Consider the following 18,526-nt stretch of genomic DNA (forward strand, 5'->3'; position numbering starts at 1 on the left):
ATGTTACCTGGAATAACATGGCTGACATGGCAGATGTGTGATATGGCTGTGCAGACTGACAGCACAGTCCAATGATCCTGTCATATCCATATGTGGGGCTGTGTGTATAGGGTGTGTGTTGGTGTTTGAATGATTGACACACTCGGTTTTTATCTCTTTCGGATAATCCTGTAAGAAGTGTAAAATTTTAATTGATGTGACACACCTTCATTTCTGTGTTATCAGGAGAGAACGCAAGGATTTGTGGCTCAGTTTCACAAACAGGACGCAGTTTCAGTTCATGAGGAAATGTGGGTCCAAACAGACCCGAGTCAGGAGTCTGAGTCTGTGCATTGTAATTCAAAAGTCGGACGCACCTTATATTTACATATTTGTCACCTCGAGTGTGCATTTTTGCAGGAGTCAGCATCAAACTCTTGCTTCCTGTGTGCACCATTTTTCTCTCTGCTCTTTTTTTGTCTGAATACAAGTCAAACTGGCTGAGCTGCTGGACTGTGAAGCATCGTGTCTGGGCCAAGCTGCTGTGAGAAATCCTTGGCTTCTTGACAAGATGTGAAAGTTGCATCTGAAGCCCAATGCGTCCGCCTAAATGCAGCGACACGTCACCTTTCTGAAGTGCCCCATCCGGTCTGAGGCCTCCTGTGTGTAGTAGTTTATCTGCTTCTCTGAGCATGAGGACAGTTTAAGACATCAATCTGGGCTTGAATTTGTATTCCAACAATGATCTCTCAGACAGCACACTCAACAACAGAGGGACTGGATCTATTAGTTTGCCAAATCATATTCTGTTCAAGCAAAGGCTTTATGAATAATTGATGGTAAATATTTGAATCTCTGCTGGGTGATTTTGTGTCTCCTCAGCAGCCTTGCACAAAATATTCCCCCAAATTCAGCAATAATGACAAACATGATAAACAGTTGCTGTAGGTTTAGTTGTTTGGTTAACAAAAACGTTTCTCTCCGGCCGCACATCATGCTGGAGCTGGACAGTAAAATGCTCATTTCCTCGGCCCGCCTTTCCCTCCGGGTATTCCTGTGATACTGAAACAATTTCTCTTCCAACTGGCAACGAAGTTGTTACATCTCTCAAAAGTTGTTTTTCTCGAGATTGTCCTCTGTAAGCTGGAGAGTGAAGAAGATATGTTTACAGTACTGAATCCATTTCTTTCAGGCTCAATTTCAGTTTCGAAACTTTTTTGTTCAGTGTTGACATCCTTTTTCTGATGGCTGAAGATACTTTTTAAAAAGTGTTTTTCAGTCATGTCTCTGAACTCAGTGGATTCACTTTAGAGTTCAGCGCAGTGGCTCGAGCTATAAATGGCTGGAACCGCTCATTTTCTCATTTCCCCAGGCCTCTTGGACAGGTGACTCTGGGTGGCTCAGTCCTGCTGCAAACTTGCCATTTCTCTTGCTCCTGTTTTTTCTTTCCCAATCCTTAGACGTTTATGTCAAGAATCACCCTTTTGAACATATACATTTCAGTAAGCTAACCCTTCAGTCAGTCACTAAGCCAAATGAGCTGATTATTTTGTAATTGCAGCTGAAATCCCTGCTCTCTGTGGCTGCATTCTCAGGTCCTGCTCTGGTGGGTGTAGTCAGGAAAGACTGGGCCTCTGAAAACAGCATCGCCCTCTCCTGGTCAGAAGTGGAAAAGCTGCCCTCAGACATAGTGGACTATGAAGTCAAATACTTTGAGAAGGTAAAGACTTTTATCACACTAAATGAGATCATTTGATATTTAAGTTTATACACCATATGTGTTCATTGCTTAGCTGTGGCTGTTTTGTGTTACATTTATCTTAGCACTGAAACACATCACAAGTGATCACACACACACACACACACACACACACACACACACACACACAGAGAGAACAGTCACTGCTCACAGAACAATGTGCATTGTTGGCATACAGAAACCCAAATGTAAGTGCAGAGCATCCATAATGTATTGCTATCTCCACTTTGCTCACCATCTGCTCAGATAGTTAATAGGATGAAAATGATGTGTTTTGTTCAAACGTTGCTGTGATAATGGGTTTATGCAAACACATGTTTGTCTGTCCTGCCAAAACTTGCTTTTGTTTATCGTCTCTGGCAATCTGTTTCTGCATTTCTTTTGTTTTGTTTTTTTTTAGGAGCAAGAGCAGCTGAGCTACTCATCAACGCGAACCAAATCCCCCAGCGTGGTGGTAACGGGCCTCAGACCCTCCACTGTCTATGTCTTCCACGTGCGCGCTCGCACTGCTGCTGGCTACACAGCGTACAGCCCCAACTTTGAGTTTGCTACTGCAGCTGAGGGTACGACTGTAGTCTGTACTGTGCCTTTCATTTGTCTTTATACTGCCTTTGTTTCAGCAAGGAACAGATCTGATATTCAGTCATGCAGTCAGTTAGATTTGTGTTTAAAGCCCAATTGATATGTAGTTTTGCTTTAAAACAATGCACAGGAGAAGAAAGGAGTTTTAAATCCAGCGATGTGAAGTCATCGGTGTTGATCAACAACCTTATAAAATCCCTGGAGACATTTTATGGTCATTCTTTGCTATGGATCAGTGAAACTCATCAGTGCCTCTTCAGGCATGAGCCATTTATTTAAATGTTTATAAGCTCTGTAAGTTCCTGATACACACACACACACACACACACACACACACACACACACACAGCACGCTCTGCTGATTCTAATCCTGAAATATGTAAGAATGCACATCCTCCTACAAGATACACACTTAAGGTGATGAATATGTAGATGTCCACCTTCATATTCTCATGCGCCCATATGCCAGTGCATATGACACAAGTCCATTTATATACCCGCTTCTACAGATGTGCCGTCTTTTCTCTCACCTTATTCAACCCATACTCTCACAGAATGTAGTGATCTAGACTTTGTTTATGTATCTAGACTGTTTTCTTATACACGGGGTTCACATAAGGTTCTCGAAGTGCTTTTTGAGGGGGGAGAAAAGGTCCTGGAATTCCTTGAAAAGTGCTCCCTTTCTAACAACGTACTTAAAAGTCCTTGAAATGAACCACACAATTCCGTCTTTGATTTCAACCAAAGTTTGTTCATTAATATCAAATTGCTCAGCATCAGAAATTGCTCCGTTTTTTCCTCCATTGCCCAGGGCGTGCTCTCCATCTTCTTTCCTCCTGGCCTTTTTGATGACCCACCTAACACTGTAGTTTATTTCTGCTTTGCTCCACTCTTAAAACCCCAGCAAAAGCAGTAGGCTTATGTTGTCATGACAAAACCTGACATGACTTAACTTAATAAGCCAGATTTTGATTTGTTTTCCAACCTCTTTAGCTGTGCTCTAATATTATAGCTCCATCAAACACTGAAATTGAAACTTAAGTTCAAGTTGCCATTGTTTCTCTCTTGACAATTTTGTCTAACATCATGCAAGCACAATGGGGTCTCTTCCCCTCTTGCATGTGCAGGCGGTCAGTAGGTGTGGAGCAGGCAGGAGAACACCCATCGTGGAGTTCTGTTGTAGAGTGTTTGTATGGTTGTAGTGACACTCCTGCTCTGAAACTTTCTCTGGACTGAAACTTTTCATGATGTATTATAGTGTAGTATAAGCAGCACCATAGCTTGTGCCATTCAGATGTGTTATTGAGATTTTTTTCACAGTTGATTGACATTGATCACATCATTTATTTATAGTTCAATGGTGTTCATTATGTCTTTAGTTTCTGATAATGACTTTAGTTGTTCTTTTATCTAGACGTCTGAGAATGTTACATACCTTGACATGTTTCGGTGGAAACTTCTGCCTTCCTCAGAAGTGTCACTTGGTGGTGGTTGTCAAAACTGACAGGACGGTCACTGTCACGCCTCCCTAATATCGGCTGATTGACAGATCAGCTGATAAAGACGCGTCACAATCAACACCAAGTGACACTTTTGCAGAAGGCGGAAGTTTCCGCCGAAACATGTCATGGTATGTAACATCCTAACACATGTCAGAGATAAAAGACTAAAAAACTAAAGTCATTATCATTTATTTACAGTATGTTTTATAAGAAAAACATTTAAAAACGAAATAGTTGCTTTGAGTCAAGTCCCTGTAAATTAAAAAATAGTGCTAAAAAAAGTACCTGAAAGTCACTGAATTTCTTGATAAACCCTGTATAAAACTTCATTTTATACCAACCATTGGAGAAGTCCAACAATATTGAAAAGTTATCCACAGTTAAATGTAAAAATAATGGCTCTTTGGATTACTGAATAAATGTATTCACTTTAACAGATGTCACTGAGATGTCAGTCCATTAAGACATATTTCTGACCTCTGTCTGCTCCTGTTTGTCAGGTTTTTGTCAGAAATAGATAGATACACCGGTAAAAATAATGGTGATATTTGCTAGACACAACAATGCACAATTAGTAAAGTTTACCAGTACCATCTAATGTTCAGTTTTATCCCAGTTAGCAAAGCAATTTGTCACTAAGTTGAGTTATAAGGACCTTTTTTATCAAAATGTTCTTCTTAAAATTATTTTGCCCATGAAAACAAAATCATTTCATTGTTTGCTCACTGGTAATGTTCAGAATACTTTAAATTGCTTTTAGTTTGATATGTAGGAGCTGCATAGAAGCAAAATTACTTGCCACATACCAGTGGAAAAGGACAAGAAGTCATGGTTTTGAATAGATTATGTGCAACAGTGAAATTTCTCAGGGAACATGATGAACTGCTTGTGTGTCTCGGTCTGTTTGTTTTCTGGATTATCACAGTAGAGTCTGATTTAGGCCCTGAGTTCAGAACAAAGCAGAGCAATTACAAGAATTTTAATCAGTTTTTATACGATCAATATGATTAATGCTGTTGTATTGTTCACAGGAATGTTTAAGACTGGAAACCTGAGTGATACATAAAGGATTTTATGAATGAAATGGATGCCTTCTATGGTGATACATATGGACAAAGTTGTAATTTGGCTACACAGAAACTGAATATCATTTTTATTCCACTTATTATGCTTGGTGAATTGTGACAGCGTTGTATCACCAGGCAGTGTGTCACTTCTCTAGTTTGAACTCTGGTGGTATGAACAGGTACTGACTGCTCTGGCTTTGCTTTGCTCTCACTTTCCTCAGATCCTGATATCGCCGACCAGGGTCAAGTTCTTGTGGTCGTCACAGCGTCTGTAGGAGGCTTCTCCCTGCTGGTCATCCTTACCCTCTTCCTCCTCATCACTGGACGGTAAGACACCCACTGCTTCTCCTTGGTGCCGGCTTATCGTTAACACCACACACACAGACACAGACACAGACACACACACACACACACACACACACACACACACACACACACACACCTCTGTGCTTCTCCTCTCATATTCTCCAGAGAGACGCTACAACCAGAAGTCTGTTAATGGACTCTCTTTTTGCCACCAAGCAGACACTTTTATTTTCCAAATGGCTGAACCAATTTTCTGCCTAATTACTCAGCATGTAATGCATGTACCAGAAGTTTGCTCCATTCCATTAACTTCCACAGGTTAGCTTAGACTGTTGTCTCCAGTCCGCCCCTGGTTCACAGAGTTTTACCATTAGTGGCGCTTATTAATAAACAATGAAAAATGGCCCAGAATGTGAAGGTAATTTGTCTGGATTTTTACCTGATTATTATACAAGCTAACATGATAATCTTTGATCACACAGTCTGCAAATGTCATACGCTGAAAAAATCTGAGCTCAGGAAGGGGAACAATGTGTCTCACTTTACAGAGAAGCCTAGATTCAGGTACTTCCCAGACTACACAGTCGGGCCTCGTGCAAGAACATTTTGTCCCCCATGTCTTTTTTTTTCTGCAAGTTGCTCATACAAGTGTTCAAAGTCAGATTCACAAAACTTTCAACTGCATAAACTTGCCGTAATTTGCTAGTTTCAACTTAACAAAAACCCCTCGTTAACAACCAAGTACACATTTGTAAGATATGATCATTTGCATAATCACGGCCTCTAAGCTGCTTTATGAGGCTGCTGCGCTCAATTTGTGAAAAAGTTTCATTAACAAAAATGTTAACCAGTCATATTTAAACTCAGATTAAGGCAAACAAGTGTTTTTTCCCTTTATGGAAGAAAGTAGATCTGCACATCTTTTGTAGGACATGAAACAAAAATTCAAAGTATGAGAAAATTGATGAATGCAACAAAATCTCTGAAATCACTTGGTGTCTCTTAAGAACTGTTCATACAAGTGGTTTTTGCATGAGATCTTAGAAGATACAGTTTCCAAACATGTCCCTTTAAGATATTTGTGTAGTCCACTTTGCAACATATATTAAATATGTCAGAAATTCTGCCAGTGTATTTTAAGTTTAGGCCTTTTTTATACTGCAGTTTGAATTCTACCAACCCAATCCTCATTTTGACCTGAAATATACTTGTATATCATTGGGGACAATATTACTGTATACACGAGCCAACATCACATCTAACCTGATATCTGTCAGAAGCCTGCTGCTGCCCGTCCATTAATTTAAGTGGATAATCCTCATATATTGTTTAGCCTCCTGAGGTGCCAATAATGGGAGTCATAGGAATACAAAAGGATTAAAGTATGTGAATAAGATTTAACAGTACATGCTTTGTCTTGTATTTCTCCTTGACCCAGGTTCAACTGAGTCAAAATAAGGTGTTTTTTGTTCCTTAAAAGCAGCTTATAAACTTTGATTTCTTATGTTCAACACTTTATTTGGTTTTTAAACAGACATAACAACCTTCAACCTCTCTCTGACAGACATCAGTTTGTCGGAGCTAGATCAAATGAATTATTCATAATTGATATATTATCTGAAGCTTCATTTTTATACAAGTAATATTCATACTGATTTAGATAAACAACTGGATTGTATCTCCCGTCCTTGCTGAGCAACAGTTTTGTGTGCAAGGACATGAAGTCTGGCAAGGGCCAGGGAAGAAACCAGCCTCCTGAACCACCTCCTGAGCCACATCTGCCCCTAAAAAATAAATTATTATTATTTTTATGATATATTTTTTAAAGAGAGAATTATAATGTCAGCCTAAAGGTCCAGGGCCATAGCAATGTGGAGCTTATTCGGCGTCTGACTGCGAATAATAAATTGCAAATAAAAGGGCTGCTGTAACTGAATGTGAAAGGTTTTAAGGGCTTTTAATATGTGTTCCATTTCAGGCAATATCTACCCACCTGATTTTTAATCCCTAAAAGACAATTTCTCATAAATTGCGAAAATTTCAAGCTGAGAGAACTATACATGTGCTGGAGGTGAATCAACAGATTTCCACTCTTTAACAATGATCTCCATACCCAACATAATTGCTGAGCGAATCCAGTTGGCTGGAGGCGTAGAGAGGTTGCTTAGCGGTTGCGGAGCCCTCTGAATATATACAGTAGATGAGATGTGTAAGGAATATATTGGCGCTTATAAACTATTTTCATACAAATAAACTCTTCTAAAACACAGAACTTAAAAAGTATTAGCGCATTATGATTACATTTTCAAAGAACAACCTTCTTCTGTGTGGTTCGTACACAGAGGATGCAAATTGTTCTTCTTGCTGAATGCTAGAGTTTGATTGTTACGTTTGTCCTGGCTCCCCCTCTCTATGGAGACCGAACCTTGAAAGCCTTGAATGTGTGGGACTGTGAATAGGATAAAAGCTGGGAAATAGAAGAAAATATAAAAAAAAAATTACATAGAAGGCAAGAAGAAAAATTGCACTAAAAGAATGGGTTATAGAAAAGAGTAAAATGGCTGCCTGTATTTTCCACCAGAGACGTCTTTGCAAACCAAAAAAGATTGGTGATGTGGCAGCACTTTTCCGCTGTCAGAACAAATGTTCACTTCTCCCCTCTTTCCCATCAGGGCAGTAAATCTGTTAGATGTCATACTTGTCTTCTGCTGATAATGTCAACTAAGTCACTGTGTTGAGCACGAAACACAGAGAGGGTTGTTAGCAAAAAGGGAGACAAGGTGGCGAGGAACAAGATAGGGGATGTGCAGGGATGTTTTAAGTGTTGATGAAGGTTATTCTCTCTCTTTGACTGGTTCACCTGCACAGGTGTCAAGGGTACATAAAAGCCAGGATGAAGTCAGAGGAGAAGAGGAGGACTCGCTTTCACAGTGGCCATGGTATTGTGTACAATGTCTTTTATTGTGTGTGTGTGTGTGTGTGTGTTTGTTTTAAAATTGCTTTGCTGGCGAGCATGCATTCTCCAACAGACTGCATGCTCCAACTCCCAGGGCTTTCGTTTTGACACAAGCTGTACAAATGGTCACAGTTTGCCTCCGAGTTGCAATTTTTTTGTAATGCAGTTTTTATCATGATCCCCCACTCACAGTATCTCATACACCCATTATTGGATTGTGACAAAAGTTGGGTAACCGCTGTTCCGTTTTAGGAATTACAGGATTGACCCAAGTGCGGTGCGACAATTGCAGATAAAAACAGAGTTATTGATTGGCCCCGCAGGGGAGGCGTATCATTCTTGGGGAACAAAATGGTGTCCTGTTATTTACTTAGACAGTTCAGTGAGAACTCTTGTAGGATTCGATCCGAGGCCTGCAGGGACACGAGTGTGACTCCTGAGATAAATCCAACCATTCTATCATCTGCGGGCCTGATTTGGGGATTTGCGATTGATCCAAGAAGAAAACAAGGCACTGTGAATAAAAAATACTGTAACATGCTGATGTACCAGTGCCTTTGCAGAGAAACGGACACGAGGCTGAGTGCAGTTTTACAGTTTGTGCTTGTCTTCCTAAGTTCTCCTTTTCCTCCAGAGTACAGGAAGTTGGATGTACTTTTGCAGAATTATCTAGTCATACTTTATTATTTTAATTCTGCATATCATGGCATAGTTTCACTTGCAGCACATGACAAAAACTGATAACAGTGTTGCCTACACAAATATGCATTTATGAGCCTCTTCTTCAGATATTATGGAAATCAGTTGACTACTAATAATCCTCACCTCCCACAGTCATTCCTTGTTGTCTGTTCTTTGCTGTTGTGTGCTGTGGAGGCATCACCCAGGCAGGGGATGCCAGCAGGCTCAACAAACTCTAAGAAAAGGCTTGTTCTATTATAGAGCTGAGCTTAGACACCCTGGAGACAGAGGTAGAGTGTAGACTCCAAACTGGAATCTATCTCAGACGAAGCCTTCAACCCTCCACAATATGAGCTGACACAGCTATAAAGTACATTTAGTCCCCTGCTCATCTGCTCGAGGTGTACCAGGGGCTGCTTCAACTTATCATTTGTGCCAGTCATCATGCACAGTGCTCACTGCAGTAACGTCCCCAGCCTCAGCCAGTGAGGAGGATGCTGAAGCCTAGGCTGCCTGCAATGTCTTTATACGCTGCTCTGGGGCATTTTCCGAGCTCTTTCTTTCCTTTTTTTCCTCGTTTTTCTCCATCCCTTGACGAAATAACAGAAAAACCTTACAGTATAATGGAAGCAAATACACCATTATTTATGGCTTCGTACAGTCAAAACAAGAATCAACTTCACTTGCACATTCTCAACAGAAATTACTTTATATGCTTCAGTACATCAGAATTTACTGCAGGGCTGTAGTCCAAAGATAACATCTTAATGCAGGCAAAATGTGGGAATGAAAGATTTATTCTGCATTTTGAATAAATTAGGAAAATGAGGACAATGTGTTTCACAAAACCCACACAAAAAAGTGGATAGGATAATGGGTAGGGGTGTAAAACATGTTGTAGAGTAAAATGCAAGACTTTATTGTCTACATAAATTAAGGTCGTGTTTAAGAAAGGTATTATAAAGTGTGGTGAAGGAACCTGTGGTTTTAAACTGCCAACACACTGAGGGGGTTTCACTAAATACATTATAATCAAGCTCTATGGTGCTTGATTGCATCATGTTGTAATGTCCAAAGGGATGCACAAATAATCTGCTCTGTTACCAACCAGCTCTTAGGCTGCAACAATGATGTGAGACTAGACGAGTGTGCAAATAGTTAAAAGCTTGTTTATTCACAAAATAACGATAAATAACCAATGGCGTGAAAGTCAGTAATCAGTCATGTCTGCATTTATGGGTGTGTAGAAATGTGTAGAAACCCAAATGAACGGCAGCTGCACCATATGGGAAGCAGGTTATTCTGTTGGAAGGTGGTGAGCTTTTATATCATGAAGCATTCCAGGCGCAGGTGTGGCTCATGAGGTCTGCCTTGTCCTGCATCCTGTAACTTAAAGAACAGCCAGGAAAACAGGTACACCGAGTGGAGCAGAGGGGTCGTCACATCTGCATGTGCACTATGTTTCCATTGTTATTGTACTGAAAGAAGAGCCAAAGTGTCTGTACACCTGCAACCCAGTCACCAGAATAAATATTGGCATTGAATGCTTCTGCAGACCACAGATGTGTTACATTTGTACATTTCAGATGTTACATTTTTTTGTAGCAAATATGTTGGAACTTTATGTTTCAATTTTTCATTTTATGTTGTGACAACGCTGTTGTTAACATGTGGTTGGGTTTAGGCACAAAAACCACTTCAATTAGGAGAGACAGAAGAATGAAGAGTACAGATTAACATGTGATTAATGCTGGGAGGGACATCTGAGCAGCAGCAAGATAAATTCCCCCATGGAGTCCAGACACTGGTGGTGGTGGTGGTGGTGGTGGCTGGTGACTCTGAGGCTGCTGACTGCTGAGGCAGATGAGGCTGATGAATCCGTTAAGACTAGGTGGTGATGGGGAGATAAGGGACATGCACAACTGCAGCAAGAAAGAACTATGGCGGAGAAAGTACCATATTTAAAATGAGGAGCAGTAAGATGATAGGCTGACAGAGAAGGTGTGTCGCTGTGCTATTGGTTGATTGTGAATCAGCTGATGACTCAGTTGACCTACCCAGACAATGACATTTAGAGATAGTGAGTGAGCAAGTGTGCAAGGAGCAAATGGCAGAATGAGAAAGAAAACTTAGCCTGAAAAATAAAAGTATTGTCGTCCTGACCGAACTTTCACAAGAGCGTAATTTAGTTAGTTAGGAAAACTTCATATTTTAGCTTTAAGTACACAATTTTGTTGCATCAAGCACAGTTAAAAATGTCCCAATGTGTCATTAAAAATAACAGCATTTGTTTTTTGTTGGTCTCCAAAGTGGTCTGCTGCCTTCCGTTTGCTGGCAGCCATCTCACCTAAGTGTCTCGCCATCCACCATCCTCTCCTCCTCCTCATAGGAAACTCAGCTCCTATATACATGTAAACAGAACTACATCATTTTAGAAATGTTGATATGATGCATTCGAAACATACAAGTGTATCATATCAGTGGTTTGCAGAAACGTAAAATGCCAACATTTTGTTCTGGGCTGAAACCTGTAAGCGTTCCCCATGGGAAGCTCTGCAGATCGTCAGTGTGTTTGAGATGTGAATCAGTGTCATAATATTCTTGTGTCTGTATTCAGCCTTTTGCTTTTATCTTGCCCCAAGTGTATATCTGCAATGCAACTGTCTGGGGGTTGTCAGAGTGTCATGTTCCAATACAATATGTAGAATACTGTATTTGTAACTTTTCTTTTCACTTCCAGTCCCATTCTCCGGGATAAAGACGTATGTTGATCCAGACACATATGAAGACCCTGCTCAGGCTGTGGAGGAATTCACCAAAGAGATAGACCCCTCATACATATGTATCGAGAGGGTGATTGGTGCAGGTAAAATGGGCACACACACAAGTATTTACTCACACTGCATACTATACATTTGTTTCCTGTATTCACAACAGCACAGGAGTCATTTCTTTGGAGAAAAAGAAAGAAAATCTTAGAATACCTGACAGGTCACCAGATAGAAGAGGCTATTTAGTGTGTGCCATTATCTCAATATGGGTATTATTTCTTAAATCCCCAAATAGGATTACTCAGGCACATTGTAAAAATGTCCCACTGATGGTTCCCAAGCACCTGTGATAAATGGTCACATTTTATGTTGAGTAACATTTTTATTTTATAAGAAATGTTAAACCTCATAAAGTTGGAGTTAAAATTCTTTACAGCCACTCTTAGCAAGCTGATTTTAAAGTAATTTATAGTATTGTACCTTAGGGAAGCAAAGCCACTGCTGCTGACTATGAATAATAATGTTGGATGGCTCATTAAATTGAACAGATTGTGTCTGCTGTTTAGCCCATGAGTAATTATGAAGGTGCCTCCTATTTGTCTTGTTTCTGTAACATGGGCTCCATCTGGTGGAGGCAGGAAGTATTTAGAGATGTTAAAACAGCAAGGCATCTGCAGTATATTGTGTGTGTATCCACATTTTTCACATGTCTACCACAAAAAATGATGGTGACTGCAATAATACAGTAAACAAAGACAAAATCAATTTAACACCAGAGATTCAGTAATATAAAATATGTTCTAGCAAGTCCATGAAGTCCTTACACCAGCTCTCCATGCTAAAAAAACTTTGGTTCGCATTATTTCCAATTCATTATGCTGATTTGCTTAGTTACTGGAAGGTTTAATATCTATATTAACCCTTTTGAAACCTAAGCAAATTGGCTTAATTAATATAAAAACATGGGAGGAAGGCAATGAGCAACAAAAAGAAAAAAATACCAAAAAAAAAAGGAAAAAGGAAAAAATTTAAAAACAAGGAAAATAACTATAAAAAAGGGGGGAAGAAAGAAATTTTGGAAAGAGTGCCTAAAAATGCTAATTATTTAGCAACACAGTTTTAGAATGTAATAATAATAATAATAATAACAATAATATTTCATAAATATATTTTTCCCTTGCTTTTTTCTTTTTGCCATTTTTTTAAAACAATTTTCTAAATGTATTTTTAATTTTATTTCATTTATTTATTTATTTATTTATTTTTATTTATTTATTTTTTTACTTATTCATTTAGCAATTTGTGGGACAAGTTGTTACCAAGTTGCTCATTGCCTTTTTTCCCATGTTTTTGAACAAAATCACACCAAGTTGCTCAATCTTCAAAGGTTTGAATACTTGCTAAAGGTGTCTGAAAGCAGCACAAGAAAAGTGATGTTGCTCCAGGTTTCAAAGGGGGAAAGAAACATGGCACATTTTCAGTAATAGCTTAACAATGCTGCTAAACAAGAGGACAGTGCCAAAGCAACTGCCTCACAACCATGTCAGCACAATTTGGATAATGTGTGATCCATTTTCTTCAGTGTGCAGGGTGTACTTCAAGCCCTGTATTTTATCTTTATTTTCAAAAATCCTTAGCTGACATATTTTTTGATATTTAAGTGCTATTTTTGAGGGCTGTATTTGAGTATACCCATGTCACATTCCCATTGTTATTCAGTTTGAAAGTTCTCGTCAAAAGTAGCAGAACAAAACAAACTATACATTGCCGAGTGTGTGCTTCTTCTGCCAGCACCCTTTTAAGTGTTGCGTTGTTTTGACAGGTGAATTCGGAGAAGTCTGTAGCGGTCGGTTGCGCATACCTGGACGGATGGACATCGCTGTAGCAATAAAGACACTTAAAGGGGGCTATATGGAGCAACAGAGGCGAGACTTTTTGCGTGAGGCTTCAATCATGGGACAGTTTGACAACCCCAACATCATCAGACTGGAGGGAGTGGTCACCAGAAGTAAGCTCACGTATTTGTGTATCTGTGGTGTTCGTCTCTTCAGCATCACTTCACAGCAATCTTTACTTTAGTTTCATCTCTCTATTCATCACTAAAATCCTGTCTTTTACTTTCTCCTCAGGCCGACCAGTAATGATAGTCGTTGAGTACATGGAAAATGGAGCGCTTGATTCTTTTCTCCGGGTGAGAGGAAAACATGTTCACAGATGTACACCTGTTTCCTGAGACTGTTGTCCTCCATATATCATATTTGTCCTTTCTTCCCCTCGCTTTCTCACAACATCTCCAGACACGTGACGGACAGTTCACAGTGCTCCAGCTGGTCGGCATGCTGCGGGGCATCGCAGTAGGCATGACCTATCTTTCAGACATGGGTTATGTTCACAGAGACCTTGCCGCTCGCAACATCTTGGTGGATGAAAACTTGGTGTGTAAGGTGTCTGATTTTGGCATGTCCAGAGTCCTTGAGGACGACACTGAGGCAGCCTACACTGCTACAGTGAGTGTGGGTCCAGCAGTTAGTGCAGGCATATTACAATCTGACAGTTATTGCAGATAGAAATGATGAATATCTCTCTAACAGGCTTATTCTGTTATTGTTTTGTGCCAGGGAGGAAAGATACCGATACGGTGGACGGCACCAGAGGCTATCGCTTATGGAAAATTTTCCACAGTTAGTGATGTGTGGAGCTATGGCATTGTTATGTGGGAAGTGATGTCATATGGTGAGAGGCCCTACTGGGAGATGTCCAATCAAGATGTAAGCTGCTGATCACATTAAAACTCCATAATCACTGAAGCCCAGTGCAGACCAGAGATTTGGGCCAGATGAAAGTGTTTGCAGAAAAAAGTTGGAGCAGTATAAACTGACTGCTCTCAGCTCGACTGAAGCTGCTGATGGTGTCACCTGGGACTCAGCTTGTCAAGTTGCCAGTGGCTGGTTTTAAAAAGTACTGCATGTCATCTGTTTCAATAGCCACTCGGCTGAGCAATCTCACAAACATATTCAGTAACACTTTACTTGAAGGTATCTACATGAGAGTGACATGACACTGTCATAACTATGACATGACACGGTCATGAACCTGTCATGATCATTATGTACATGTCATAAACATTTATGACTGCTGTCGTTAAGTCTCATTCGCTTTTTGTAATGACAAGTTGACATTGTTTGGGTAGTCTTGATGATGACAACTTGACATTAATCAAAGTGACATTGTTGTTGAAGTTGTCTCTGTCATGACAAGTTGACATTAACAAGAAATGCACCTCTTTTTGTGTTGATGACAAGTTGACATAATGATTATTATTGTTATGTCAAAGACATCTTCTGGTAATGTCATCCTGGTTAATGTCAAGTTGTCATTATAAGGACATCCCAAACAAATTTAATGTCAACTTGTCATGACAAAGACAACCTCTGGTAATGTCACTTTGATTAATGTCAACTTGTCATAATCAAGACAACCCAAACAATGTCAACTTGTCATTACAAAAACCGAATGACACGTAATGACAGAAGTCATAAACATTTATGACATGTACATAATGTTCATGACAGGTTCATGACAGTGTCATGTCATCCTTATGATGTAGATTAATCAGTGCTGGTTATTTAAATCATTGTGGCCTAGTATTATGAGTCCATCTGATGCTCAGGTCGTTTTGTTTTTGCCATTTCATCACTACTAAAACTACAACTGCAGCTAGTATCTCACTATCACTATCCTCATTCATATTTTAAGAAGCTACAAATTATATTCAGCTACAAAATTAATGTAAAAGCTGTGAGTGAGAAAGGAAGTACATAGAGTTGTTGCTATGGAGACGATACACCGTCTCCTCTAGTTGTATCAGTGTAACCTGGCAGGTGGTCTGAACGTTGCAGACTGGTGCCAAGAAAGTAGCTGTAAGTATCAGTTTATCTCGTCATAAATCTTTGGTCTGAACTGAGCTTTAAACATGATCAACACAAATATCATTTTGCATTTGTATTCAACTTACTGATGTTCATCTCAGGTCATTTTATCAATTGAGGAAGGCTACCGTCTGCCAGCACCCATGGGCTGCCCTGTGACACTGCACCAGCTAATGCTGCACTGCTGGCAGAAGGAGTCCAACCAGCGCCCACGCTTCAACAATGTGCTCTCTTTCCTGGACAAACTCATAATTAATCCCAGTAGTCTGCTCACTCTGGTGAATGATGTGCAGAGGTAAGTATCAGTGGATACAGACACTTTGTAAAAGGTGTTGTTCACTGGTGGTTTTGCAGGATTTGGGCCCATTTACTTTAAGTTGTTTAGACTTAACAACACTATTTAAAGCATAGTGCACTGTATAGGTTTATTGCTTTTCTACCCTCCAGGCAGCCATTTCTTTCAATGTCAGGAGGGAATAATGATCATCTTGAATGGACTTAAAAACTTGCAGACACTGTGGGGAAACCACACACTGAATATTTATTCAGTTTGGCTTGAAAAAGAGTGTGTATATTTGGATCTCTCCTGCCTTAAAGAAATACTTTGCCCACAAAATGATAATTTGCATATCAGTGACTCACCCTGTGTTACCTTGAATTTGAGAGCTCCATGGTGAATGAAGAATCCAAAAATGAAGAAAGTTCTTAATGGTGAAGGAGCCTGTGTTTAACATCAGCAAAACTATATCGAAGTTTAGTTTACAAACTTTCACACAGTATAATCCAAGTCTCATTTATCCAGTCGCATGCTCAGTACTTCAGACGGAGACGTCTAGCCAAGAATGTTACAGCAGCTACAAGATCTCTCCGAGCATAGGGCTGTAATGGCATCAGGCTCGATAAGTGTCCCATTTGAAAATCGCAGCCCAGTAGTTATGCAGCGACGCACATGACCAAAACATATGTGCATACGTTGCAGGTGTGTGATGACATTTTTCACAAGAAGGGCCAAATTTTTATACATTTTAAATAGTCTAGCTTTGGTCCAACAAGTGTGATGAACAGTTTGACATTGAATCAACACATGTCTGGTGCAAACAGGTGAGGTATGTACACAATTCGAGCTACTCAGAGATCTTCTCGCCCCAAATCCTCCTCCCAAAGAGCCTTCACAGAAATTAGAGAGGTGAAAGAAAAGGTTTGAATTTGATTGTGAATTTATAGTTGTTAATCATGGCTCTGTTTGACTCCCACTCACCAAGAGTTTTCTCCTTTGTTGGATTCATCATTCTTCATGAATTCAACATAACAATGGGTGAGAAACTGATTTTGTAGCTGAAGTATGTCTTTTAAAAGCAGGTAAATCCTACGCGTTGGACACAACACCACAACAACAGGTAGAGATGTTAAAACTACCCCAGCTCAATAATAATGTAGCTTTGGAGGAGAAAAATCAGTAAAGCTGTAATATTGGCCGCTAATTCCTGCAAGTGTCTGCAAGTTAAATTGCATACCAGACCTCATACAGTGAACTAAAACCATTTTTCTAAGGCAGGTTTATGCACTGAAAGACGATTAGCAGTAACATAGCATCAGGATTGTCATCCGTCAACAATCTGCTAACTTTTTTCCATGTATTCTTTAACTTTCTGTTTGTCATCTCAGTTTCCCTGACTCCCCAGAGGACATGCCAGACTACCCTCTTTTCATCTCTATCGGCGACTGGCTCGACTCCATCAAAATGAGCCAGTATAAGAACAACTTCCTTGCAGCAGGATACACAACACTGGATTCTATTTCAACCATGAGTATAGAGTGAGTGAAGATTATACAGAGTGCAGCTACAGTATCAGACACTAAAAGGGAACAAAGTAGCATTGAAGGAACAGAAAAAGTAGTGAAACTGTAATGAAATTGATTTAACTATTAAGTTCTGGCAAGAAATGATCTGTGACTATATTACTACTACTGCAGGTATTACAGTATTACAGGGAAGTATTTTTTATGTGACATTCACAGCTTTACTGCATGTTTGTCATGATTTATAAGTAGGTCTACAGTTCTTCTCAAACTATGAATTTAAAACTGTAACTCCTCTTCTCCCCTTCAGCGACATCAGGCGTATTGGGATCTGTTTGATTGGCCACCAGAGGAGAATCATAAGCAGCATACAGTCCCTTCGTCTGCAGCTCCACCACATCCAACAGAGTGGCTTTCAAGTGTGAGACCACGGAGCTGAGACAGACTGTGTGTACACACTGAGCCGGAAACAAACCAGACTTCCTTGGCATCGTCATCCAACTAATTGCACAAACACCAGACTGTTAGGTGTAGCAGGTACCACACGCTGCTCATGCGAGAGCGGTCCGCTGCTAGACACACGTGGTCTAGTTAACACACACACACACTCATCATCTTATGGATCATTATCAATACAGCCTCCACAACAACCAACCTCTGTCAGCGTTGGCCAAATGCGGTCTCTTTATTATCTCAGCAACTACTAGCATTCACTTGAATTTAGGACTTCTTTTCTCTAGTGTCTTTTCAAGTGTTCACCGATACCTCTTCTCTTTCCAAGTGACAATCCAATGGTTTCTATTGACTTTGAATGGTCTCAAGTCAGTTACCTCATGACCAGAGAAGATGCGGAGAGGATAGGAGGTATGGTAACAAATGGTACAGTATGTGATTTTAATAACAACCTTTCCTGCTGGTTAATAAAACAAATTCACCAGAGATAAAGATCGACAGAAAAGTAAATACAATCATGTTTTTTGAACTGAAGACCGCTGAATGTCAAAAGATTTTATAGAAATGTACGTTCTATCCTCATGATAATGCAGTATGTCTTGTACAAAAAGTCTTGTGAAAGTTGTATGTTTTATTCAGTATGTTTGTTCCTTAATAAACAACCCTATTTTAATACTTCGTTTTCTCTCAGACTTTAAGCACCCAGGGCCTGAACATCAAAGCGCACCGTTAATTACTTAT

At 39.9% G+C, this 18,526-nt stretch overlaps 1 protein-coding gene across 1 annotated transcript in view; it reads left to right on the plus strand.

Annotated features, from left to right (window-relative positions):
* The window catches only part of epha6 (eph receptor A6), an 80,336-nt gene extending 61,896 nt beyond the window's left edge, over positions 1-18,440 (plus strand). The window contains exons 9-20 of the mRNA XM_049598259.1: positions 1,575-1,699; positions 2,139-2,301; positions 5,111-5,216; positions 8,064-8,134; positions 11,573-11,698; positions 13,426-13,611; positions 13,733-13,794; positions 13,901-14,110; positions 14,222-14,371; positions 15,634-15,827; positions 17,198-17,347; positions 17,643-18,440. Of these exons, the coding sequence (XP_049454216.1) occupies positions 1,575-1,699; positions 2,139-2,301; positions 5,111-5,216; positions 8,064-8,134; positions 11,573-11,698; positions 13,426-13,611; positions 13,733-13,794; positions 13,901-14,110; positions 14,222-14,371; positions 15,634-15,827; positions 17,198-17,347; positions 17,643-17,757 (1,658 nt within the window). The 3' untranslated portion in view covers positions 17,758-18,440. The remainder of the gene's footprint in view (positions 1-1,574; positions 1,700-2,138; positions 2,302-5,110; positions 5,217-8,063; positions 8,135-11,572; positions 11,699-13,425; positions 13,612-13,732; positions 13,795-13,900; positions 14,111-14,221; positions 14,372-15,633; positions 15,828-17,197; positions 17,348-17,642) is intronic.
* Positions 18,441-18,526: the final 86 nt, after the last annotated feature.

Source organism: Epinephelus fuscoguttatus, linkage group LG2 (genome assembly GCF_011397635.1).
Source record: "Epinephelus fuscoguttatus linkage group LG2, E.fuscoguttatus.final_Chr_v1".
In the NCBI taxonomy this organism is placed as follows: Eukaryota; Metazoa; Chordata; class Actinopteri; order Perciformes; family Serranidae; genus Epinephelus; species Epinephelus fuscoguttatus.